Here is a 26,234-nt window from a genome sequence, read left to right as displayed (position 1 = left end):
AGACACCGAATCAGACCCACGTCCCTGCAGCCTGGAGGTCAATGCGTTGGTTCATATTGATGTTCATATTTTGTGCGTCAGGTCTTCTCCTTTTGTTTTGGACTCCCGAGGTGCAATAACCCCTCCGCTCCAGTAAAGGGCAGCAGAGAGCATCAGTCCTAGAAACAAGCGAGTCTCCGGACCCCCGTAGAAGGATCCACCGTTAGCGGACTCGGCTAAATAAAGGACTGGATCAGCGGTGGACATGAAGCTGGTGAGTTAACGGAATGTAAACATACTTAAAGTGGGCACTTCCACCCAGCTGACGGTAACAACGCGATATCACACGGCTCCGCGTAATCTGAGCCTATAGCTACTATGTTAGCTTAGCAGCTAACGTCAACATCCACTGTGGCTAACGTTAGCAAGGCAGCTAACAGCCACACTGTACACTGTTGATGTGAGCGGAGTCCCGCACACGTCATAGCTCTCTGTGTGACGAAATGTGATGCTTGTTCCGCTTCCGCTCTGCGGACGTCACGTATGTCCCTCATCGCTTCCCGTCCTCCGCAGTACTGCCTGTCCGGTCATCCCACACTGCCCTGCAATGTCCTCAAGTTCAAGTCCACCACCATCATGCTGGACTGCGGGCTGGACACCACCTCCGTGCTCCACTTCCTGCCGCTTCCTCTTGTGCACAGGTGAGTGGGTGCTTCCTCCACCATCACCATAATCGATTGATTGATTGATTGATTGGCGGTAGACTTGGATCACTATGAATGGATCTTTTTCAGCCCCAGACTCTCCAAGCTCCCCAGCTGGATGTCCAAGGATGCAGCGGTGAACCTGGAGAAGGTCAGATGTTCCTGTTGTTTCATATTTCAGTGTGTGTGTGTGTGTGTGATGAAGCAGAGGAGCTGCAGAGGTAATCACACCATTTCTCTCTAGGAGCTGAAGGAGTGTGCAGGACGAGTGTTTGTGGACTCGCAGCCCGAGTTCTGTCTCCCCGAGGTAAAGTACAAGACTCGTACAGTAACTAGTGTAAAGTATGAAAGTACGAGACTCGTACGGTAACTAGTGTAAAGTATGAAAGTACGAGACTCGTACGGTTACTAGTGTAAAGTATGAAAGTACGAGACTCGTACGGTTACTAGTGTAAAGTATGAAAGTACGAGACTCGTACGGTTACTAGTGTAAAGTATGAAAGTACGAGACTCGTACGGTTACTAGTGTAAAGTATGAAAGTACGAGACTCGTACGGTTACTAGTGTAAAGTATGAAAGTACGAGACTCGTACGGTTACTAGTGTAAAGAACGAGACTAGAACAGGGACCCGGGTGGTGGTCTGACAGTTGTAGTTTATTTCATTGTGTGAATAGAAGCTCAAACTTAATACAGTTCAGATGTAAATTCCAGTCGGTGCTCTGGTGTAACTCTGAAAATCTTTAATCTCTAATAATCTTTAATCTCTCATAATCCATGTCATCCTCAGAGGGAACTGCTGGACCTGTCCACCATCGACGTCATCCTCATCTCCAACTACCACTGTATGATGGCGCTGCCCTACATCACCGAGCACACCGGCTTCACTGGGACTGTCTACGCCACCGAGCCCACGCTGCAGATCGGCCGGTACGCGGGGGGGGGGGGGGGGGGGGGGGATTGGCTGGCGGGGGTACAACATGTGCTGATGGTTGTTGGTTTCCTCAGACTGCTGATGGAAGAGCTGGTGAACTTCATGGAGAGAGTCCCCAAAGCTCAGTCTGCCACCTGCTGGAAGAACAAGGATGTGCAACGGTCGGTGACGTTCACTCATTCAGTAGAACATGTGACTCCACGAGAGGATAACATCATCAGGATGTGCTGATGTAATGGTGTGATGATGATGTCATGCTGTGATGATGATGACAGGATGCTCCCGGGGCCCCTGAAGGACACGGTGGACGTGTGGGCGTGGAGGCGGAGCTACAGCATGCAGGAGGTGAACTCGGCCCTCAGCAAAGTGCAGCTGGTCGGTTATTCACAGAAAGTGGTGAGAACTTCTCTTTTCTGACTCAGACCAGAGAACAGAGGAAGGACTGACTAATGAGGATGCTCCGTTCTGTGTTCTGGGTCTGGGTTCTCGTGGGGACTACAGGAGCTGTTCGGAGCCGTCCAGGTCTCCCCGTTGAGCTCCGGTTACTCATTGGGAAGCTCCAACTGGATCATCCAGTCTCACCACGAGAAGGTCTCGTATGTGTCCGGTTCATCGCTGCTCACCACACATCCACAGGTAGGTCCACCTGGTCTCACCGGACCACATGGTCCACCTGGTCTTACCAGACCACCTAGTTTTACCGAACCACATGGTCCACCTGGCCTTACTGTTCTTAACTAAGATCCTAAGTCATCAGGTCTCCCTAATATCATCTGCTCCTCTTCCTCTGCTCCCCTTCCTCTGCTCCACTTCCTCTGCTCCTCTTCCTCTGCTCCACTTCCTCTGCTCCTCTTCCTCTGCTCCACTTCCTCTGCTCCTCTTCCTCTGCTCCTCTTCCTCTGCTCCTCTTCTTCTGCTCCCCTTCTTCTGCTCCCCTTCCTCTGCTCCCCTTCCTCTGCTCCTCTTCCTCTGCTCCACTTCCTCTGCTCCACTTCCTCTGCTCCTCTTCCTCTGCTCCACTTCCTCTGCTCCTCTTCCTCTGCTCCCCTTCCTCTGCTCCTCTTCCTCTGCTCCTCTTCCTTTGCTCCTCTTCTTCTGCTCCCCTTCCTCGGCTCCTCTTCCTTTGCTCCTCTTCTTCTGCTCCCCTTCCTCTGCTCCTCTTCTTCTGCTCCCCTTCCTCTGCTCCCCTTCCTCTGCTCCACTTCCTCTGCTCCTCTTCCTCTGCTCCTCTTCCTCTGCTCCTCTTCTTCTGCTCCCCTTCTTCTGCTCCTCTTCCTCTGCTCCTCTTCCTCTGCTCCCCTTCATCTGCTCCTCTTCCTCTGCTCCTCTTCCTCTGCTCCCCTTCCTCTGCTCCCCTTCCTCTGCTCCTCTTCCTCTGCTCCTCTTCCTCTGCTCCCCTTCATCTGCTCCTCTTCCTCTGCTCCCCTTCCTCTGCTCCTCTTCCTCTGCTCCTCTTCTTCTGCTCCCCTTCCTCTGCTCCACTTCCTCTGCTCCTCTTCCTCTGCTCCTCTTCTTCTGCTCCTCTTCTTCTGCTCCTCTTCCTTTGCTCCCCTTCCTCTGCTCCTCTTCCTCTGCTCCTCTTCCTTTGCTCCCCTTCCTCTGCTCCCCTTCCTCGGCTCCCCTTCCTTTGCTCCCCTTCTTCTGCTCCCCTTCCTCTGCTCCTCTTCTTCTGCTCCCCTTCATCTGCTCCTCTTCTTCTGCTCCCCTTCCTCTGCTCCACTTCCTCTGCTCCACTTCCTCTGCTCCTCTTCCTCTGCTCCACTTCCTCTGCTCCTCTTCCTCTGCTCCTCTTCCTCTGCTCCACTTCCTCTGCTCCTCTTCCTCTGCTCCACTTCCTCTGCTCCTCTTCCTCTGCTCCTCTTCTTCTGCTCCCCTTCCTCTGCTCCCCTTCCTCTGCTCCTCTTCCTCTGCTCCACTTCCTCTGCTCCTCTTCCTCTGCTCCACTTCCTCTGCTCCTCTTCCTCTGCTCCTCTTCTTCTGCTCCCCTTCATCTGCTCCCCTTCCTCTGCTCCTCTTCCTCTGCTCCTCTTCCTCTGCTCCCCTTCATCTGCTCCCCTTCATCTGCTCCTCTTCATCTGCTCCCCTTCCTCTGCTCCTCTTCCTCTGCTCCCCTTCCTCTGCTCCTCTTCCTCTGCTCCTCTTCCTCTGCTCCTCTTCCTCTGCTCCACTTCCTCTGCTCCTCTTCCTCTGCTCCTCTTCTTCTGCTCCTCTTCCTCTGCTCCCAGCCAATGGACCAGAGCTCCCTGAGGAACAGTGATGTTCTTATCCTGACTGGCCTGACCCAGATGCCCACCGCCAACCCAGACGGCATGCTGGGAGAATTCTGCAGCAACCTCGGTAGGTGTTCTCTGTAGAACTCAGACCTGGTCCCACCTGTGGAGGCTCGGCGGTCTGTAGACGTTGGGGGGGACCTGGACAAATTGGGTCCAGTTAGTTTTGAGTTTCCTGTTTGTGTCCGTAGCCATGACGATCCGGGCCGGGGGCAACGTGCTGGTGCCGTGCTACTCGTCGGGCGTGATCTACGACCTGCTGGAATGTCTGTACCAGTTCATCGAGAGCGCCAACCTTGGGACCACGCCCTTCTACTTCATCTCCCCCGTCGCCAACAGCTCACTGGAGTTCTCCCAGATCTTTGCTGAGTGGTGAGGACCTGCTCTTTAACTAGTAGATACATACATACATACATACATACATACATACTTTATTAATCCCGAAGGAAATTCAAGCATCCAGTAGCAGTAACATACATTAAACATACATTAGAGTTAGAAATAAAATGTATTTTTATACAAACTATAAACTACACTCACCGGCCACAACCCGGTACACCTTGCTAGTACCGGGTTGGACCCCCTTTTGCCTTCAGAACTGCCTTAATCCTTGGTGGCATAGATTCAACAAGGTACTGGAAACATTCCTCAGAGAGTTTGGTCCATATTGACATGATAGCATCACGCAGTTGCTGCAGATTTGTCGGCTGCACATCCATGATGCCAATCTCCCGTTCCACCACATCCCAAAGGTGCTCTATTGGATGGAGATCTGGTGACTGTGGAGGCCATTAGAGTACATGGAACTCATTGTCATGTTCAAGAAACCAGTCTCAGATGATTCACGCTTTATGACATGGCGCGTTATCCTGCTGGAAGAGGCCATCAGAAGATGGGTACACTGTGGTCATAAAGGGATGGACATGGTCAGCAACAATACTCAGGTAGGCTGTGGCGTTGACACGATGCTCAATTGGTACTAATGGGCCCAAAGTGTGCTAAGAAAATATCCCCCACACCATTACACCACCATCACCAGCCTGAACCGTTGATACAAGGCAGGATGGATCCATGCTTTCATGTTGTTGACGCCAAATTCTGACCCTACCATCCGAATGTCGCAGCAGAAATCCAGACTCATCAGACCAGGCAACGTTTTTCCAATCTTCTATTGTCCAATTTTGGTGAGCCTGTGTGAATTGTAGCCTCCGTTTCCTGTTCTTAGCTGACAGGAGTGGCACCCGGTGTGGTCTTCTGCTGCTGTAGCCCATCCGCCTCAAGGTTCCACGTGTTGTGTTCAGAGATGCTCTTCTGCATACCTCGGTTGTAACGAGTGGTTATTTGAGTTACTGTTGCCTTTCTATCAGCTGGAACCAGTCTGGCCATTCTCCTCTGACCTCTGGCATCAACAAGGCATTGTCGCCCACAGAACTGCTGCTCACTGGATATTTTCTCTTTTTCGGACCATCCTCTGTAAACCCTAGAGATGTGCATGAAAATCCCAGTAGATCAGCAGTTTCTGAAATACTCAGACCAGCCCGTCTGGCACCAACAACCATGCCACGTTCAAAGTCACTTAAATCACCTTTCTTCCCCATTCTGATGCTCGGGTTGAACTGCAGCAGATCCTCTTCACCATGTCTACATGCCTAAATGCATTGAGTTGCTGCCATGTGATTGGCTGATTAGACATTTGCGTTAACGAGCAGTTGGACCGGTGTACCTAATAAAGTGGCCGGTGAGTGTATATTACAACTATAAAGTGACCGCAGAAGTAAAAATGTTTTATACAATATAAACTCTATTAAAAATATAAAGTGACAGTAGAAGTAAAAGTGTTAATACAAATATGAGAAGAACTACAGATGGGGATAAAGGACTGTGTACAATTAAATTAAATTAATGAATGAGTGAAAGTCACAGCATGTAGCAGAGGTAGTCAGACGTGGCAATGACAGTGAGTCCAGGAGGTAGTGCAAAAGGATTTGTCCATTGACTATTGTGCCTCCTGCCATCACTGAGAGCTGTTTTACAGTCTGATGGCCAGGGGGACGAAAGAGTTCTTCAGTCTGTTGGTGGAGCAGGATTGGGACAGCAGTCTACCACTGAACACACTCCTCTGCCTGATGAAGGGTTGTCCAGTATGGACAGCAGTTTGTCCAGGGTCCTTCTTTCTGCCACTGTCACCACAGAGCCAGCTCTCCTCACCAGTCTGTCCAGTCGGGCAGCGTCCGTCTTCTTGCTGCTTCCTCCCCAGCAAACCACAGCGTAGAAGAGGACGCTGGCCACCACAGACTGGTAGAACATCCGCAGCAGCCTTCTCAGGAAGTACAGATGGCTCTGTCCTTTCCTGTGGACAGAGTCCATGTTTGCTAGTGTGAGTGGACCTGCTCTTTAACTAGTCTGAGTGGACCTGCTCTTTAACTAGTCTGAGTGGACCTGCTCTTTAACTAGTCTGAGTGGTGAGGACCTGCTCTTTAACTAGTCTGAGTGGTGAGGACCTGCTCTTTAACTAGTCTGAGTGGACCTGCTCTTTAACTAGTCTGAGTGGACCTGCTCTTTAACTAGTCTGAGTGGACCTGCTCTTTAACTAGTCTGAGTGGACCTGCTCTTTAACTAGTCTGAGTGGACCTGCTCTTTTACTAGTCTGAGTGGACCTGCTCTTTTACTAGTCTGAGTGGACCTGCTCTTTAACTAGTCTGAGTGGACCTGCTCTTTAACTAGTCTGAGTGGTGAGGACCTGCTCTTTAACTAGTCTGAGTGGACCTGCTCTTTAAATAGTCTGAGTGGACCTGCTCTTTTACTAGTCTGAGTGGACCTGCTCTTTAACTAGTCTGAGTGGACCTGCTCTTTTACTAGTCTGAGTGGACCTGCTCTTTAACTAGTCTGAGTGGACCTGCTCTTTTACTAGTCTGAGTGGACCTGCTCTTTAACTAGTCTGAGTGGACCTGCTCTTTAACTAGTCTGAGTGGACCTGCTCTTTAACTAGTCTGAGTGGTGAGGACCTGCTCTTTAACTAGTCTGAGTGGACCTGCTCTTTAACTAGTCTGAGTGGACCTGCTCTTTAACTAGTCTGAGTGGACCTGCTCTTTAACTAGTCTGAGTGGACCTGCTCTTTTACTAGTCTGAGTGGTGAGGACCTGCTCTTTAACTAGTTATGTTATGTTTATTTATTTGATATGGACATCACAAATACATTAAGACTGTTCCAGTAGACAGACCAGATGCTTTGCTTGGGTGTGTTTAGCACAAGTGCTAATTTTCAACACCAGTCCATAGGCGGCTAATCTAAAAATACAGAACATATTATCAACAGTATAGATAAAACCAAGTGCAGGACACTACATCATGACAGTAGCATACTAAAAAATACAGAGCACAAGATCAACGAGAGGAGATTGAGCAAACAGAAATCAAAATAGTAACAATAAAAAAGTCCATATTTATACATGTGAGCATTGTTGTTTTGCTTTAAACCATGCTTTTAGTCCTCTGTTAAACGAGTTTGTGTCAGTCTCCAGTTTCAGATGAGTGGGTAAAGTGTTCCATAGGTTAACCCCTTTTATTGAAAAGGCAGACTGTCCAAATGATGTTGTACACTTGGGAACAATGCATTCACCATTGTGGGAGGCTCGTGTGTTTACTCGGCTTGAGCTACAGCGTCTTTTTATCAGTGCAGAAAACAGGGATGATACACAGTTATGAAGACATTTAAAAACGAGTCTGATATGACAGTAAATTATAAAGTTTTCAAATGCAAGAAGGTTGTGTTTTCTCAGGATGCCGCAGTGGTGACATCTCATTGGTTTTTGAGAGTCTGAGTGGACCTGCTCTTTAACTAGTCTGAGTGGACCTGCTCTTTAACTAGTCTGAGTGGACCTGCTCTTTAACTAGTCTGAGTGGACCTGCTCTTTAACTAGTCTGAGTGGACCTGCTCTTTAACTAGTCTGAGTTGTGAGGATTCATCTAAATACAGTAAAGACTAACGGTGACATCAGCGCCGCCGCTGGTCAGCTGACCCGTATTCATTCTCATCCCGTGTTCCCCTTCCAGGCTCTGCCACAACAAGCAGTCCAAGGTGTACCTCCCAGAGCCCCCCTTCCCCCATGCAGAGGTGAGTCCTGATGCCCTCCAGTCCAACAGGATCGAGGACCCTCTGATCCTGATGCTGGTGTTAGCGCTGAGAAACCTGGACCCACTTTACATGTTAACAGTGTGCAGACGATGATGATCGGTGGTTTGGTCTGCATGCTGAATGAGAGGAGACGGGGCCTAGCACCAGAGAGGAGGCGGGGCCTAGCACCAATGAGGAGGCGGTGCCTATGCTAAGCTAACTACTTTTAAAATGCTGGTTTTCTGAATGGAGTCTGGCTGATGGGTGCTAGGCTAAGCTAACTACTTTTAAAATGCTGGTTTTCTGAATGGAGTCTGGCTGATGGGTGCTAGGCTAAGCTAACTACTTTTAAAATGCTGGTTTTCTGAATGGAGTCTGGCTGATGGGTGCTAAGCTATGCTAACTACTTTTAAAATGCTGGTTTTCTGAATGGAGTCTGGCTGAGGGGTGCTAAGCTATGCTAACAGTGTGATGGTTCCAGCTGATCCAGACCAACAAGCTGAAGCACTACCCCAGCATCCACGGAGACTTCAGCAGCGAGTTCCGGCAGCCCTGCGTGGTCTTCACCGGACACCCATCGCTGCGCTTTGGAGACGTGGTCCACTTCATGGAGCTGTGGGGCCGGTCCAGCCTGAACACCATCATCTTCACCGGTAACCTCCACTCATGAAGCGCTGGGACCACGAGTCCACTACAGACCTCCAACACCCCCATCGTCATTAGTTTTTATAAAGGATAGATATACATTTTAAATATACTGTATATTAATAATTGTAATGATTAATTTGATATAATACATTTAATAGAATATTTATTTTAAGATTTTTATTCAGGGAGACTTGATTTACGATCACAACCTTCTGGGTCTAAAAAGTGATTTGGGGTTATTTAATTAAGATGGAACTGAAACTGACTGAGACTGACTCCTCTGACCCCTGACTCTCCTCGTCCCCCCAGAACCAGACGCCTCTGACCCCTGACTCTCCTCGTCCCCCCAGAACCAGACTCCTCTGACCCCTGACTCTCCTCGTCCCCCAGAACCAGACTCCTCTGACCCCTGACTCTTCTCATCCCCCAGAACCAGACTCCTCTGACCCCTGACTCTCCTCGTCCCCCAGAACCAGACTCCTCTGACCCCTGACTCTCTTCGTCCCCCAGAACCAGACTCCTCTGACCCCTGACTCTCTTCGTCCCCGAGAACCAGACTCCTCTGACCCCTGACTCTCCTCGTCCCCCAGAACCAGACTCCTCTGACCCCTGACTCTCCTCGTCCCCCAGAACCAGACGCCTCTGACCCCTGACTCTCCTCGTCCCCCAGAACCAGACTCCTCTGACCCCTGACTCTCCTCGTCCCCCAGAACCAGACTCCTCTGACCCCTGACTCTTCTCATCCCCCAGAACCAGACTCCTCTGACCCCTGACTCTCCTCGTCCCCCAGAACCAGACTCCTCTGACCCCTGACTCTCCTCGTCCCCCAGAACCAGACTCCTCTGACCCCTGACTCTCCTCGTCCCCCAGAACCAGACTCCTCTGACCCCTGACTCTCCTCGTCCCCCAGAACCAGACTCCTCTGACCCCTGACTCTCCTCGTCCCCCAGAACCAGACTCCTCTGACCCCTGACTCTCCTCGTCCCCCAGAACCAGACGCCTCTGACCCCTGACTCTCCTCGTCCCCCAGAACCAGACGCCTCTGACCCCTGACTCTCCTCGTCCCCCAGAACCAGACGCCTCTGACCCCTGACTCTCCTCGTCCCCCAGAACCAGACGCCTCTGACCCCTGACTCTCCTCGTCCCCCAGAACCAGACTTCTCCTACCTGGATGCGTTGGCTCCCTACCAGCCGTTGGCCATGAAGTGTGTTTACTGTCCCATCGACACGCGGCTCAACTTCCACCAGGTCTCCAAGCTGCTGAAGGAGGTCCAGGTACGGTAGCACCCGTCTGTCACACCGCACCCGTCTGTCACACCGCACCTGTCTGTCACACCGCACCTGTCTGTCACACCGCACCCGTCTGCCACGTAGAGCTGCAGCTGCATATGAATTCATCCATTACTGAACATAATGAATGAATTGAGAACAGAGTGACTCAGCAGTGCCGTTGTCATGGTAACGACTCCTTCATGAACATGGTGTAATAAGCAGTAGATGGATTCAGAGGGACGTATTATTAATGTAGCCTGGTGAGACTAATGAGCGTTGTGGCGTCCTGCAGCCGCTCCATGTGGTCTGTCCAGAGCAGTACACGCAGCCCCCCCAGACCCAGTCCCACCGCTCAGACCTGATGCTGGAGCTGCAGCCGCCCCCCATGCCCTACCGGCGCTGCTCCGTGCTCAACCTGCCCTTCAGGCGCCGTTACGAGCGCGTCTACATCCTGCCAGAGGTGAGTCACATGGTTGTCCCTGAACCGGTCCCTGAACCACACCAAGAGCCTAACGCTCTGTTTGATCCGCAGCTGGCCAACTCCCTGGTGCCCTCGGAGGTCAAACCGGGCGTCTCCCTGGCAACCGTGTCGGCCGTGTTGCACTCCAAGGACAACAAACACACTCTGCAGGTGAGCTTTGAGACGGTGCACCACAACGTAGATGTGCAGACGGACGTGTACATGTGGAAGACGTTTGATTCCCTCTGCTGTGTTGCCAGTCGGTGCCCAAACCCCCTCCAGTGGCCCCCAGCAAGAAGAGGAAGCGGGTCATGGAGGAGCCTCCCGTGGTGCTGGCCCCCAAACCCCTGCTGAGTGGAGCGGTGCCCCTGGAGGCCTTCCTGGCCACCCTGCAGAAGGTCTGTGGGACCCCCATCCTGGTTTTAGGGACCCCCATTCTGGTTTTAGGGACCCTGTCCTTTAAGACGTCTCTGATGAGCTGACGGTGTTTGTGTTGCAGCACGGCGTGACGGAGGTGAAGGTGGAGGAGACGGCAGACGGACATATCCTGCACCTGCAGGCGGAGGACACGCTGATCCAGCTGGAGGAGGACGGCACGCACATCGTCTGTGACAACAACGAGTCTCTGCGCGTCACGCTGCGAGACCTAGTGCTGCGCTTCCTGCAGAAGCTCTGACCCGGATCCTGGTCTCCCTGGTCTTGTGCCGGGTCCTCTATGACCCAGCAGACGGCTTTGGAGTGTTCTCCGCTGCAGACTCAGGAAACTGGAACGGACGAACGCTGCAGAAGGTCAGACGTCATCGTCTGTACATGTTCGACCGGAATGTAAAATCTTTATTTTTCTAGAATATTGGACTATGACATCATCGGTCGTACTTAGCTCCTCCCACTTCCTGTAGATGGTGTGTGTTGCACATTAAACAGGAAGTGGCCTTCTCTAACTACACAACGGCAATGAACAGGATCCTGGAGGACTAGACCTTCTCCTGAGGTCTGAGTGAGCCGACCAATCAGAAGGTGGACTGACTGAATATTAATGTTCCAGCTGATGAGCCCTGGACCAGCTGACCTTTGACCTGACTGTCTGTTTGTCACATTAAACATGAATCCAGGACGCTTCTTATTTGTGTCACAAAATATTTAATTGGTTTTCATGCAGCTAAAGTACATGTAATAATAAAAGTACATGTAATAATAAAGTACATGTAATAATAAAGTACATGAAATCATGTGTTTTAATATACAATATGTTACAATAAGTGCACTACATTAGTATTACTTGCATCATACACTCAGGGACCAGATCACAGACCGCTGACTCACATGGGGGTCAGCTTGGACCAGAGACCCGGGGTCATGGTGGTTTAGTGGCCGTTCAGCAGGTGTGGACAGTAAAACAGGACTGTGTGTGTGTGTGTGTGTGTGTGTGTGTGTGTGTGTGTGTGTGTGTGTGTGTGTGTGTGTGTGTGTGTGTGTGTGTGTGTGTGTGTGTGTGTGTGTGTGTGTGTGTGTGTGTGTGTGTGTGTGTGTGTGTGTGTGTAAAAACACTTTCTTTACTTTGATGCGGAGCTGGAAGATGTTTATTTTCGTGTCATCACAATAAAGACTTTACCCTTTTACAACCTTTAAATGAAATTATTTAGCTCCCTCACTCTCAGAGCAGAAGCAGAGAAACGTGATTAATGTCTGATGAAGGTGATGATGTGGGCGGAGCTCACCATCCTCACCTGTCGGGTTCAGGAGGTCTGGATGGATACACAGACCACAACATCCTGGAGATGCAGCCTGACCCCCAAAAACCTGCTGGGTTTGGGGATTAAAGTTAACGGACGTGTCCTGTGGCCCCCTGGTGCAGGTCCTCTACTTGGACTCCTTCTCGGCCTGCAGCAGCGGCGAGCTGATGCCCAGCTTCTTCAGCTCCTCCAGCAGGTCTCCGTTCTGGTGCATCTGCAGCAGGATGTCGCAGCCGCCCACGAACTCCCCGCTGAAGTAGACCTGCGGGATGGTGGGCCAGTTGGAGAAGAGCTTGACTCCTGTTGGGAGGTAGGGGGCGCTGTGGTCAAACTGTTTAGATCTCACATCTTTATAAACACCTGAGATGTTAAAATTGAATGTTATTGTTTATATATTAGCGGGACTCCTAACAAAGACATCATGAACACTCAAAGTGGTGAGTACTGAGTCCTCAAGTACACTATAGACGTCACAATCAGTTTCCCACAATGCATCAGTGCTCCTAAAAGTGTTGAATCTGATGTCGTCAGAAAGGGAAGAAGAAAAGTGCAGAGTCATGGAGTTAAAACAAACGAAGTGATTGTTTCTATGACGTCGATTAGTAAACTTCCGATATGCTTTCAACATTTCTTTGTTGGTATATTTAAAAATACACTAAACTTCTTTTCACCTGCTACGTCATTCCCTCGCTGGTGCGTCATAAACGAGTTAAATGGCTGCGCTGATGTAACGTGTAGTTACATCAGCGCAGCCATTTAACGCGTATTTACTGAAAGACGGGACAGAATCCAGTTTTGTGACCCTGAAGGAGGTCCAGACCCCGACGGTGGACTAAGGAGGACCACACCCCTGAAGGGGGGCCCTGAGGTCCTGCTGACGGACCCTGATAAAAGGCGCCGTCGACCACAACAAGTCTGATAAACCCGACTATCTGCTCACGTCAGTAACGACTGTCTCACTGTCTCACCCGCAGCACCGAGTCTAAAGCCGGTCTAGAGGGGAACCACTTGTTGCCGCCATGTCATGAACCGGTTCTGGGCTTACGGACCTTCTCGGAGCTCGGAGTCCTCCAGGACGTTGTAGGCCGCGTAGTCCTCGACCCCGTGCATCCGGAGGATCTGGACCACGGCGTTACTGAAGCCACACATGGGCTGCGCCGGGGTCCCCTTCATGAAGACCACCACCTTGTCCTTCTTCACCATCGCACCAAGGTCCTTCTGGAGGTCCGCCCCCGCGCACAGGAGCCGGGCCGGGGCCGAGCCCACGAGTCCGCCGGCCGGTCCGTATAGTGAGGCCACGGTCCGCAGACACCTGGTGCCGGATCTGATCACACTGTTCATGGTCTCAAGTGGTTTCTGTCTTCACGCGCCGGAGAAACGGTCGATCCTGAGTCTACGAGATGGCGTCAGCGTGTTGACGACCTCGCGAGAAGGGGCGGGACGCTGATGCGCCCAAACAAATCCAAACCGAACTACCATTGGTTCAGCGACGCGTCAGTTCCGGAAGCTACACACGGAAACTTCAACGCGACGGTTTAATATAAATAATGGATATAAATAAATAATATACATACGTTAAAACAACAGCCGCTGTGTTCACACACCGGGCATGTTGGGAAAAGTCTGTAATGTTTATTAAAGAAGAAAAAAGTGAAAATAATTAATTCCCGGGAGCCCTCAAGAACTTCCGGGTCGACTTTGTTAAAGCGGAAGAAGACGGCAGCGGTTTGAAAGATGGCGGCGCACACGCAGAAGAATAACAAGCCTGGGAAGCCCGGCGGGAAGGAGGCTCAGCCGCTCGTCATCGCCAAAACCCCGGCCGAGGAGCAGCGGCTGAAGCTGGAGAGGCTGATGCGGAACCCGGAGAAACCCGCCCCGATCCCGGACCGGCCCAAAGAGTGGAACCCGCGAGCTCCGCCGGAATTCGTCCGGGACGTGATGGGCTCCAGCGCCGGGGCCGGCAGCGGGGAGTTCCACGTCTACCGGCACCTCCGCCGCCGGGAGTACCAGCGGCAGGACTTCCTGGACAAGATCGCCGACAAGCAGAACGAGGACCAGGACTACCTGGACAAGGTGGAGCAGAACAAAACGGCAGCCGACGACAGGACAGCGAAGCGCAGGAAGAAGCGAGAAAAGCTGAAGCGCAAAAGGCTGATGGCCAAGATGGCGAAGCTGGAGAAGAACAAGGAGGGAGAAGACGAGAAGAGCTCGGACAGCAGCGATGACGACACGGGGGGGGAGGAGGAGCGGGGGGAGCGCGAGGACGACGCCGAGGCTCCGAGCTTCATCATGGGGAGAAAATGAGCCGAAGCCCCGGGAAACGTTGCCGAAGCTCCCGCTCCCCGGTGGGGGGTCATGAGGGGGACCCAGAGGAACCGTCTTAGGGCCCCCAGGGTCCGTATGAACAGAGACATAGTTCATCACGCTGTGACGTAACTGCAGGTGTCACGTGTCAGCAGGCAGGTGTGCAGCTGCTTCACTTTTCAACATTATGATGATTTTCCACGTTTTGACTGGATGGAATCTTCTACTTTTTAATAAAATAACAACTTTGCACGGACGTCTGGTGTTCTGCTGTTTGTTCCTGTTTAGATGGCTAGCATCTGCTCGATGCATTCTGATAGAAATAACAATGTGATCATGTGATGTGTGTGGTTGCCGTAGTTGCCGTGGTTGCAGCCTTGCCGTCGTCCCCTGCAGGCCGTTGCTCGTGGGCTCAACAAGGCTGCAGACAGCAACCCGAGGGGTGAAAGGCGTGACTCCCGGAGTTCCGGAGGCCACGTGCGATGTTCCTCGGACAGAGTCCCGCCTTCCACGGCGGCGGCGGCTTCACCACGTAGCCGCCGCCGTTCTTGAGGCGGGTAGAGTAAACGCCGGCAGCTCGATAGTGTTTAAAGCAGGCGAAGTTGTTCCTGTCGAACACTGTCAACTGTCACATCCACGTCTTTGAAACACATCCACAACGTTGATGAAACATTCGGTTTAATTCTTCTCTCAAATCACAAAACGTTTCTAGTCATGAAAAACACTCTTCAGATATTGTATTATATATATATATATATTATTTTTTTGTATGTGACTTTATTCCCATTCATATTTCTATGAAATGTGTTTTCTGTGCTTTGTTGCAATAATAAGCTTTCACTTGTTGTCATAGCAACGGCAAACATCCAGTGTTAGTGGAACCAAGCCACTGCTATGTCAAGTGAAAGCTTTTTCTCTGAATAGTGCCCCCCTCTCTCTTTGTCTCCTACAGTAGCCCTGACATTTACAAAGCCTACACAAATAAATACATATGTAGTTCTTCATAGTAAACAGGAAGTGGCTCATTTAGCAACTGCTTCTGGTCCGCCTCCTGAGTCCCCATCTGATGGTTTGAAGCCGCGATGACATATCTTGTGGGCGGAGCCCAACTGGTGCCAGGAAGTGACGGTTATGAAGTCGTGCCGGCACATGAGAATCTGGATCATCTGGGTCCAGGTCTGAGTATCTGACTGGCTCTCCAGCAGGAGACATGTTGCTAACACGCTAATGTTGCTGAAGGTTGATCAGTGGTGTTTATCGTTAATAAACTGCCGACTGAGAATGTTCCGACATCAACAAGACTTTTTATTTCTGATGACATCATCCATCTCAACTTGGTTCTGATGTTTTTCTGCTGTCAGTAATGTAAATATGTATTTCACATGTAGTGTGTTTGTTGGGTCAGGGTTCGGAACGCCAACGTGTATTTCAGTATGAATCATTGCATAATGTTCAAAATCCATGTTGACCAAAACACACACACACACTGACACACTCACCACACACACAAACACACACTCACCACACACACACACACACACACTGCTGATGAAATTCTAAGAATCTGAAAAACGCAGTGCTGTTGTTTGCTTGGAGCTCAACCCACGGGTCAGAAGCTCAGCCTCCGGAAATCGATGTTCTTTCAACACCACCGCCGCCCCCGACCACCCCGTGCCTCATGAACTACACTCATCATGTGACCCTCTGACCTTCAGATCTGGTAATGTAGTCTTAAATACTGAGAGACTACGGATGGTGGGGGGAACTTGGACCACCAGACCTGTTGGACCCAGCGAGTCCCAAAGTGTTGCTGAGATGTAACACGTTGGTGACAGGGTTAGTTTTTTCTATTATTTACTAGATTAAATCTCCTGAGCTGCCGTGAGACATAAACCTGGTTTGTTGAGACCACATCCCCCCTTTGCTCTGTCTGACTTCAAGCTCCACACGAGGTGTTGCTGGAGGTGGAAGAGACTGAGTCAGAAGATGAGGGGAGAGCAGACACCATGCTGGACTTCTCCTTCCCCCCCAGAATCACCTTCAACAGACCGTTCATGCTGATGGTGTATGATGAGCTGACGGGGCTGGTCCTGCTCATGGGCTGAGTTCTGGACCCTGCAGACCTCCAGACCTCTTTCTTTAGCTGCTGACATACTGCCTGTCCTCTTTTGTCATTCCCCCAAACCATCCATTGATCACCGTGAGATCGAGGTCTAGATAGTAGCTCACATGAGTCCAGAGACCAGACCAGACTATGTGGAGAACCAGAGACTGTCTGGGGTCCCCCAGAGGTCTAGATAGTAGCCCACATTAGTCCAGAGACCAGACCAGACTATATGGAGAAACCAGAGACTGTCTGTGGTCCCCTAGAGGTCTAGATAGTAGCTCACATTAGTCCAGAGACCAGCCCAGACTATGTGGAGGAACAAGAGACTGTCTGTGGTCCCCCAGAGGTCTAGATAGTAGCTCACATTAGTCCAGAGACCAGACCAGACTATGTGGAGGAACCAGAGACTGTCTGTGGTCCAAACAACAAGGTCTCTGCTGTATTTATGTCTAGATGACCTTATATGGAGTGTTGATGGAGCAGCTACAATGTTAGCGTAGCCTAGCACCATCAACCAGACTCCATTCAGAAAACCAGCGTTTTAACAGTAGTTATCTTGTGGTCTTGCAGACAGACCTAACAAAGCATGACTCCGCACTTTTTTACTGATCACCATCATGATGGAGTTATTTCAGCATCCTTTTCATCTGGTTATTGATATTAAATCACAGATCAATACTTTATTCTGGTTCCTGTAGTTGTGGTGAACCAGCCCACACAGCTGGATGATCAGCTGATCCAGATTTGAAAGTAAAACCTGGTTTCCTTGTGTCTCCATATATCCTCAGCGAGGGTCTAAGACCCCCGTGAAGGTGACGTGGATACAGTCTAAGGCTCGGGAGGAACTCTCTGTGTGGTTTCATGGCCCGGACCAGACCGGGAGGCCCCACTAACATGAAGTGATTAAATCATCACAAAACAAATAGGCTTGTAAGGCAGGCGCTGATGTCAGCGGTGATGTGGTGAGATAGCTGGTAGACATGTGAAGAAGGAGGCTGCTTTGAGGTTAATGTTTGACCCACAGCGGCTATAAAGCCTGGAGGAGTGAGCCTCTGTGTCGGCAGCAGAGGACTCTGAAGGTGAGCATGAGACTTTACTGGAACAGACAAACATATCTTTGTATATTATGTTGTATGCATCGGTAAAATCGGGTTTAAGTGAAGTTTGTAGAGGTTAAATGTTTGATTTGAAGTTGTCAACTAAGATCATCTTTTTAATAGGAAGCCGTTAGTTCAGGTGTTGTCGCTGTACTTCAATGACGCGTTGACTTGTGGGAGTGACGACCACAGAAACTCAACTTCTCTCACACTTGAGTGGTAAAGATGAAAACTGTGAGCTCAGACTGCTTTTAGTTGGTTCTGCGTTGACGTTTCCAGATACCAGCAGGGTTTCACAGACTCTCAGGCAACTTTGACCTTTTATCTTGTAGACCTTTTATCACTTCTGTCAGTAACCGATCGGCTGCTGGCAGGTCTGTCCTCCAGAATCACCAACGCTCTGTTTCTCAGCAGGCTGGAATGATGCGAGGGATCGTAGTGGGTTGTGTTGTCTCAGCTCTGCTGCTGGCTGCAGCCTCGGCTCACCACCAGGGTCACGACCACAACCATGACCACGACCAGCAGGGTCACAGCCACGACGGAGATCTGAGCTGCCACAAGCTGTCCCCCCCCAACGCCGACTTTGGCTTCGCCCTCTACAGGAGCCTGAACACTCAGGCCGCCGCAGGGAAGAACATCTTCTTCTCACCGCTGGGCGTCTCCACCGCCCTCGCCATGCTGTCCCTGGGCTCCGGGGGGGAAACCCACCGCCAGCTGTTCTCCGGCCTCGGCTACGGCGCTCTCAGCCAAGCGCAGGTCAATGAGGCGTATGAGCACCTCTTCCACATGATCGGCCACAGCCAGGAGAAGCAGCAGCTGGAAGTGGGGAACGCTGTGGCGCTGCGATCCGGGTTCAGCCCTCTGGACAAGTTCCTGACAGACCTGGTCCACTTCTACTCTGGGAAGGTCTTCAATGTGGACTTCACTAAACCAGTGGAAGCTGCAGCTGAGATCAACACCTTCATTGCCAGTAAAACCCACGACAAGATCAAGGACATGGTGAAGGACCTGGACCCCGAGTCGGCCATGGTGCTCATTAACTACGTGTACTTCAGAGGTAGGAACATGGTTATGGTTCAGGTTCAGGTCTGCTTATTTAAAGCAAACTGATGTGAGATGTTAATGCGAGAGGGAACATGCAGTAACACCGCTCTCCCCCCATCCACGGCGTCTCCAGGACAATGGGAGAAACCCTTCAATGGGAACCTCACACACAAGGCAGACTTCCACGTGGACCAGACTACAACTGTCCAGGTGGACATGATGAAGAGGATGGGTCGCTACGACTTCTACCAGGACATGGACAACCACACCGCCATCATCTTGCTGCCCTACAAGGGCAACACGTCCATGATGGTGGTCCTGCCCGATGAGGGCAAGATGTCCGAGGTGGAGGCTTCCATCAACAAGGACTCCATCCGGCACTGGCACGACTCGGTCTACAGGAGGTAAGACTCGGGCTCCGCTTTTATGTATAATAGATGACATTAGTGGATGACAGTTGGAATCTGGTGACCTTTCACCTTGTGATTTCCTTTGTTTCCTTAGTTCTGTGAATCTGTTCCTGCCCAAGTTCTCCATCTCTGCCGATGCCTCCCTGGACAACACGCTGAAGGATATGGGCATAACCGACGCCTTCGCTAACAACGCTGATTTCTCTGGCATCAGTGATGATGTCAAACTCAAGGTCTCCAAGGTAGGTCCAGGGGTTCAGGGGTCAAAGGGTTTGGGATCCAGGGATCGAGGGGTCCAGGGATCCACGGATACAGGGGTTCAGGGATCCAGGGGTCCAGGGATCCAAGGGTCCAGGGGTTCAGGGGTTTCATGGGTTTAGGGGTCCAGGAGTTTATTTGGGGGGTCGAAGTGAAGTCTTTGCTCGCTGCAGTTGTCCTTTTTCCTCTAATTGGACCAAGTCTTCTCCTGGTTCCCTCCCAGGTGTCCCACCAGGCCGTGCTGAGCGTGGATGAAACCGGAACAGAGGCAGCGGCCACCACCACCATCGAGGTCATGCCCATGAGCATGCCGGAAACCATGAAACTCGACAGACCCTTCATGATCTTCATCCTGGAGCACTCAACCAAGAGCGTCCTCTTCATGGGCAAGATTAGCAACCCCACCGCCATGTAGAGTCGGGACGAGCGCTGCTGTGGTCCTGGTTCCATGCTGTGGTCCTGGTCCCACGCCCTGGTCCTGGTTCCATGACGTGGTCCTGGTTCCATGCTGCTGGAGGATGTGAGAGTAAGAGTATCAGGGACACAGAACAACAACAGATCAGTGTTCATCACCATCCTGTATCAGCTGACTGTTGTGAATTATACAAATAAATAAAGTAGCTTCATCGTTTACACATTGAGCTCACATCGTTATTGTGCTGTTGCTGTTTCAACATGTTTAAGTGAAATAAAGACTTGAAGTCGTGAAAAACTGGCATTATTCTCCATCATCCATTCATCATCCATTCATCATCCATCCATCTAAATTTGTTAGCAGCTTCACACCAGAATTCACATGGATCCAGATCCAGTAAGGGTGCTGGTCTGGGTGCCGCTTTGCTGCTTGTATTCATCAGATCCACCCGTCACTCGTCCATAGTCCAAATATGGTCACTTCCTTATCTGGTTGCAAAGATAACAAGAAGGCAACGACCAAAATGCTGAGCTGGAGGCTTCAGAACCGTAGCCCACCAACTGACGGGTGACGTTACCATGACGACGTCTACACCTTAGAGACAGTCTGCATCCTGATTGACGGCCCCTTCTTGGTGTTCATAGAACTGCACTGTGATCAGTGTCATCATGATGAGTTGTAGAGATGTATCTGTAGTTTTTATTGGGAGTAAATAAGAACGTTTTGTTCACATGAAGTCAATTAGGAAGTAAAATTGATCAGCAACTATTTTCAGTTAATATTGTTTTCAAGCAAAGATGGGAAACATTTGATGGTTTCGGCTCCTCATACAGGAGAACATGCAGCTTCTCTCACGTTCTATCAAGTTTCTTTGACTTTTTGCTCGAAACGTGATGACATCGTCTGAAGCTTCATTTTTTTTATATTTTATACACCAAATGATTCATCGAGAATGAAAATGATTGTTGTTGCATGTAAATCTTTGAAAAGCCAGCTCCTCCGTATCATATGTGTCTCAACAGTTCAGCTTCATGGGTCGATGAAACGATGTGCAACCAGACGGCCATCAGCCTCACATGACTCCTCGACCTTTGACCTGTAAACACTGCAAGTGTTTACACAGTCAGCACACGTTGTCTCCTGCCGCTCGCTGAAGGACGTTTGAGTCAGAAGGCGGAGCTCTACAGTCAGTAAACAGTACTGGAACCTCCAGCAGTTCATATAGTATACTATATATATATATATACACTATATAACAGGCTGCAGACCCAGGCCCTGCTTTTTAAGGGACTGAGACCACAATGGTCCAGCCCCCCTCCTATAAGGGTCTGGGGGGACCAAACAGTCAAAAACAACAACAAAAAACACACACATTTTCCTAAAAAAAAAAGAAAGATGAGATTAGAAAAACAATATTCATGGCAAGCAAGAAACTGAACTCACCCAGTATGATGAGGAGGGGTCTGATGATGCTGATCTGGTCTGGAGGTCCCGGGCAGAGTCCTGGTGGTCTCCCTGCCAGACTGCGAGGCGGCGCTGCCCCTGATCTGTTATTATTGTACTCTTTGGTCATGTTTTGTAAGAAACTCCTATTATTATTATTATTATTATTAGTAGAAGTAGTAGTAGTAGTAATAGTAGTAGTAGTAGTAGTAGCAGCAATATTATAGATTATTATTATTATAAATCGGGCGTGCAACTGTGAACTTCCAGCATTTTGACCGTAGCCATCTTGGATTCTTGCAACCACTGAAGGAAGTGACCATATTTGGAGTGTGGAGGAGCAACGGGTGGATCAGAGCGGCACCCCGAGCAGCACCCTTACTGGATCTGGATCCATGTGGATTCTGGTGTTGAAGCTGCTAACAAAGTTAGCTTCATGATTCAAGACCACCTTTTTCAGCTAAGTGTTAAAATGTTAAAGTCATCTTAGTAGCTAGCAAAAAAGGAATAATCGAAGGTTTCACATCTTTTCTAACAAACACAATGAAACAGAGATGATGCAGAACGTATTTAATGAAACAGCGACTTTAAAAAGAGCCTGAGAACATTAGCATAGCCTAGCAACACAAACTAACATTAGCATAGCATAGCCTAGCACCCATGAACCCAGACTGCATCCGGGGTTCGGTTTCCTGGTGGATCACATGTTCAAAAGGATCCTGATTGACTTCATGTTTACGTCCCTGAACATGAAACCAGTAGATCAGGTTTAGTGACGAGTTCACCGCCGTGTTGGAGAGAAAAATGCAGTTCATCTTTGCTGTTGGAAGACAGCTATGAAAACGTCTCAAATGTAACAAACGTAGTTGAAAACTCAATGAATGAAACATTTTTAATCACAAGATCAAACTGAGATCCTTGTTTCTAAGTGGACCTTTATTCTGAAGGGATAACGAGGTAAAGATTTCCTCATTAGAAATGAGCAGAAACATGAACAGTTTGAAATAAACCTTGAAGCCCCTTTTATCAAAGAAACAAAGTATTAACTTTTAAATCACATTAACTGTTTGCATAACCAAGTTTGTTTAAAGATCATAAAAACGGACACGATTCACTAACATAATAAATAGTGACAATATACATCAATAATTGTAGATAATCAATATAAAAGGCACTTCCAGAGCTTTCATCCTTTTTGAGAATCTTCTGAGGTACAAATGAACATCTGAGAGGGGAATAAAAAGGGTTTCTGTTGGTTTCACTTTGTATGAAGGAATGTTTTGTCAGATGATATGAACAACAATAAATCACTGTCTTTGTCACCAGAAACTCTCCTCAACAGGACTTCCTGCGCTTTTATTCTGAAGGCGATCTCTTTTATTTCATCAGCTCAGTGTTAAAACTTTCAACTTTGAAATCGAGCTGAAATATCATCTGAGAGTCTCCATCTAACAAGGTGACGTATTTACACTAAACACCTCTAGAGTCTCCATCTAACACGGTGACGTATTTACACTAAACACCTCTAGTCTCTATCTAACACGGTGACGTATTTACACTAAACACCTCTAGAGTCTCCATCTAACACGGTGACGTATTTATGCTAAACACCTCTAGAGTCTCCATCTAACATGGTGCCGTATTTACACTAAACACCTCTAGAGTCTCCATCTAACACGGTGACGTATTTACACTAAACACCTCTAGAGTCTCCATCTAACACGGTGACGTATTTACACTAAACACTTCTAGAGTCTCCATCTAACATGGTGACGTATTTACACTAAACACCTCTAGAGTCTTCATCTAACAAGGTGACGTATTTACACTAAACACCTCTAGTTACTAACTCACATGGTGACGTATTTACACTAAACACCTCTAGTCTCCATCTAACACGGTGACGTATTTACACTAAACACCTCTAGAGTCTCCATCTAACACGGTGACGTATTTATGCTAAACACCTCTAGAGTCTCCATCTAACATGGTGCCGTATTTACACTAAACACCTCTAGAGTCTCCATCTAACACGGTGACGTATTTACACTAAACACCTCTAGAGTCTCCATCTAACACGGTGACGTATTTACACTAAACACCTCTAGAGTCTCCATCTAACATGGTGACGTATTTACACTAAACACCTCTAGAGTCTTCATCTAACACGGTGACGTATTTACACTAAACACCTCTAGTCACTAACTCACATGGTGACGTTTTTACACTAAACACCTCTAGAGTCTTCATCTAACACGGTGACGTATTTACACTAAACACCTCTAGTCTCCATCTAACACGGTGACGTATTTACACTAAACACCTCTAGAGTCTCCATCTAACACTGTGACGTATTTACACTAAACACCTCTAGAGTCTCAAAGCTAACTGTCATTAAACACTAACTAATACTTCATGCTGAGTCTTAATGCTAACTAAATCTTAATGCTAACTGAATCTTAATGCTTACAGAATCTAAATGCTAACTGAGTCTTAATGCTAACATAATCTTAATGCTAACTGAGTCTTAATGCTAAATGAATCTTAATGCTAACATAGTCTTAATGCTAACTGAGTCTTTATGCTAACTGAGTCTTAATGCTAACAGAGTCTTAATGCTAACTGTGCTAACTGAGTCTTAGTGCTAACTGAGTCTTCGTCATCTTCACCTGCTCATCCAGGTCGGGTTGCAGGTAAGTAGGTCAGTTAAATAGGTGAACAATATGACTGGAGATGTGATCTAAAAGGTATAAAAAGACATTTCCAATTTCAGCTCGATTTAAAATTAAAAGTCAAACTTAAAGTTTGACTGCTGCTCTGATGAGATGTTTTAATCTTAATGAGAATTTGAACAAAGGTTTAAAGACATAATCCTGAAAACAGAGGAAGTCAAAGATGTTGTAGCTAAACTGATGCTATGCTAACAACAACATCTAGATGGTGATTACCATGACGTCAAACAGAATGACCATTGTCATCCACACGGAGGCTGAGATTTATTCATAGAGGAGGATGATTCATTCTGAACGGACGTCAGAGAGGAAAATCTCCTCTGGAAGTGGATTATATAATATGTTAATTTATGTTACATTAAACCTTTACAACCCTGTTTTTCATCATGTAATCAAATAAAACCAGCTGGTTCTGACATTCACAGATGTGGTTCAGAAGGGACCTGGATCCCCTAGTAGTTTTACCTTCGAGTCACGTGGTTGAAAACCACAGAAGAGCTGTTTTAGTGACAAAACCAGCGTTAGCTTTAGACGACAAAACCAACGTTACCTTTAGACGACAAAACCAACGTTAGCTTTAGATGACAAAACCAACGTTAGCTTTAGAGGATAAAACCAACGTTAGCTTTAGACGCAAAAACCAGCGTTAGCTTTAGACGCCAAAACCAACGTTACCTTTAGACGACAAAACCAGCGTTAGCTTTAGAGGATAAAACCAACGTTAGCTTTAGACGACAAAACCAGCGTTAGCTTTAGACGACAAAACCAACGTTAGCTTTAGATGACAAAACCAACGTTAGCTTTAGAGGATAAAACCAACGTTAGCTTTAGACGCAAAAACCAGCGTTAGCTTTAGACGCCAAAACCAACGTTACCTTTAGACGACAAAACCAGCGTTAGCTTTAGAGGATAAAACCAACGTTAGCTTTAGACGACAAAACCAGCGTTAGCTTTAGACGACAAAACCAACGTTAGCTTTAGACGACAAAACCAGCGTTAGCTTTAGACGACAAAACCAACGTTAGCTTTAGATGACAAAACCAACGTTAGCTTTAGACGATAAAACCAACATTAGCTTTAGACGACAAAACCAAAGTTAGCTTTAGACGACAAAACCAGCGTTAGCTTTAGACGACAAAACCAGCATTACCTTTAGATGATAAAACGTCTTAGCTAGTTGACGAAAACTGTTACCAACGTGTTACGTCACAACAACACTTTGGGATTCGCTGTGTCCAACAGGTCTGGTGGTCTAAGTCTTGTTGGTGGACCCATTCACTCCCCCACCATCAGCAGTCTCTCAGTATTTAAGACTACGTTATCAGGTCTGGAGGTTACAGGGTCACATGATGAGTTTACTTCATGAGTCCACATTAAAAAGGATCCTGATGAACTTTACGTTGATGTTGTTTTAGTGCTGAGAGACTCTGGTGGAGGATTTGTGAGACTCGGTTGTCTCTTTGGACATTTCTGTTGCGGTCCCACAAGTCCCAGACGGGGGTCTGGCCTCTCACACCTCCACATCCTGCTGTGCTCCCAGTGCGGGAGTGGTGGCTGTCGTCACGGCGATGTCGAAGCAGGTTTCCATCATGACGCGGGACTTGCAGAGGTTGACGCAGTACTCCAGGTCTGCCGTGGCGTGAGCCAGAGCCTTCAGGTACTCATGGGACTCCTGGTCCAGGTTCTGGTCCACGTCGACTGGAGGGAGGATACAGGTTAATGTAATGATGGCAATAAGGAGCTCGGTTACAAAGGGAAGCTAACGCTAATCTAAACCTTACTTTACACGACAAAACCATTGTTGTTTGGTGCTGCTGGACTGTGCTGGTCTGGACTGTACTCACACTCTCCACTCCACCTGCTGGGCTGCAGCATCAGCAGGGTCCTGCTCTCCTGCAGCTCCACCTCCAGACTCTGGTGTTTGCTCTGCAGGTCTCTGATCTGCTGCTGCCGTCTCTCCAGCATCCTCAGCCGGGCGTTGAAGTAGAGGAGACCCTGAGGACCAGACGAACCAGATGGACCAGACTCAACCTGCTGATGGGGGACAACGAGGACCCGCCCCAGCACTCCAGACTGCACGTTTACTTAGTAGCCAGCCGGAGGCAACGTTAGCCTGGGGTTAATCTGCTGGGTGTTAATCTAGGGGGATTAAGGTTGGCGGAGGAGGACCAGGTGACCCAGAGGTGGATCAGCTTAATCACAGGTCCAGTTGGAGGAAGAACGCTGAGTCATCACAGCCTTTAATGACTCAGCTGTTATTATTTTGATCCAACAATCACAACATTATATTTTCTTTGGTGATCAATATTCAT

The 26,234-nt window shown here is 48.9% G+C and overlaps 5 protein-coding genes and 2 long non-coding RNA genes across 9 annotated transcripts in view; 4 read left to right on the top strand and 3 right to left on the bottom strand.

Moving 5' to 3' along the window:
• The first annotated feature begins 107 nt into the window (after positions 1-107).
• On the top strand, positions 108-11,886 carry ints9 (integrator complex subunit 9). Its single transcript, XM_084030999.1, has 17 exons — positions 108-253; positions 553-680; positions 774-834; positions 928-990; positions 1,472-1,611; positions 1,690-1,776; positions 1,891-2,011; positions 2,117-2,251; positions 3,841-3,952; positions 4,077-4,257; positions 7,939-7,999; positions 8,481-8,652; positions 9,798-9,922; positions 10,212-10,379; positions 10,452-10,550; positions 10,640-10,777; positions 10,879-11,886. The coding sequence occupies exons 1-17, from the start codon at positions 245-247 to the stop codon at positions 11,053-11,055; spliced, it is 1,977 nt and encodes a 658-aa protein (XP_083887125.1). The 5' UTR covers positions 108-244; the 3' UTR covers positions 11,056-11,886.
• Positions 5,386-7,934, top strand: LOC311027170. The gene is made up of 5 exons (XR_014598572.1): positions 5,386-6,246; positions 6,314-6,400; positions 6,616-6,645; positions 6,849-6,910; positions 7,806-7,934. It is a non-coding gene; the product is annotated as an uncharacterized lncRNA (long non-coding RNA).
• Positions 6,856-7,958, bottom strand: LOC311027169. The gene is made up of 3 exons (XR_014598571.1): positions 7,817-7,958; positions 6,995-7,025; positions 6,856-6,890 (listed from the first exon to the last, which is right to left on the bottom strand). It is a non-coding gene; the product is annotated as an uncharacterized lncRNA (long non-coding RNA).
• A 41-nt stretch (positions 11,887-11,927) lies between the features above and the next one.
• On the bottom strand, positions 11,928-13,576 carry glrx5 (glutaredoxin 5 homolog). Its single transcript, XM_084031029.1, has 2 exons — positions 13,162-13,576; positions 11,928-12,412 (listed from the first exon to the last, which is right to left on the bottom strand). The coding sequence occupies exons 1-2, from the start codon at positions 13,451-13,453 to the stop codon at positions 12,240-12,242; spliced, it is 465 nt and encodes a 154-aa protein (XP_083887155.1). The 5' UTR covers positions 13,454-13,576; the 3' UTR covers positions 11,928-12,239.
• A 116-nt stretch (positions 13,577-13,692) lies between these two features.
• Positions 13,693-14,672, top strand: prkrip1 (PRKR interacting protein 1). The gene has a single exon (XM_084031027.1). The coding sequence runs from the start codon at positions 13,847-13,849 to the stop codon at positions 14,414-14,416; it is 570 nt and encodes a 189-aa protein (XP_083887153.1). The 5' UTR covers positions 13,693-13,846; the 3' UTR covers positions 14,417-14,672.
• A 2,864-nt stretch (positions 14,673-17,536) lies between these two features.
• LOC311027152 (alpha-1-antitrypsin homolog) lies at positions 17,537-20,041 on the top strand. Of its 3 annotated transcripts, XM_084031010.1 has the most exons (6): positions 17,537-17,602; positions 18,035-18,677; positions 18,798-19,068; positions 19,169-19,316; positions 19,556-19,783; positions 19,822-20,041. In XM_084031010.1, the coding sequence occupies exons 2-5, from the start codon at positions 18,041-18,043 to the stop codon at positions 19,745-19,747; spliced, it is 1,248 nt and encodes a 415-aa protein (XP_083887136.1). In that variant the 5' UTR covers positions 17,537-17,602; positions 18,035-18,040; the 3' UTR covers positions 19,748-19,783; positions 19,822-20,041. The 3 variants fall into 3 exon arrangements, with proteins under 3 accessions (XP_083887136.1, XP_083887135.1, XP_083887137.1); XM_084031009.1 differs by lacking the exon at positions 19,822-20,041 and having other exon boundaries at positions 19,556-19,807; XM_084031011.1 differs by lacking the exon at positions 19,822-20,041 and having other exon boundaries at positions 17,539-17,602; positions 18,032-18,677; positions 19,556-19,807.
• Positions 20,042-21,755: 1,714 nt separating this feature from the next.
• Positions 21,756-26,234, bottom strand: part of LOC311026754 (kinesin-like protein KIF26A) — a gene marked incomplete at its 5' end in the record, with an annotated part of 23,000 nt that continues 18,521 nt past the window's right edge. Inside the window, 2 exons of the mRNA XM_084030452.1 lie at positions 21,756-25,620; positions 25,767-25,917. Coding sequence (XP_083886578.1) covers positions 25,433-25,620; positions 25,767-25,917 — 339 coding nt within the window. The 3' untranslated portion in view covers positions 21,756-25,432. The remainder of the gene's footprint in view (positions 25,621-25,766; positions 25,918-26,234) is intronic.

The sequence above is a fragment of the Eutrigla gurnardus genome, assembly GCF_963514095.1.
Source record: "Eutrigla gurnardus genome assembly, chromosome: 16".
NCBI lineage: Eukaryota > Metazoa > Chordata > Actinopteri > Perciformes > Triglidae > Eutrigla > Eutrigla gurnardus.
Note: the sequence above shows the minus strand (reverse complement) of the source record. Positions and strands in the feature narration are given on the sequence as shown.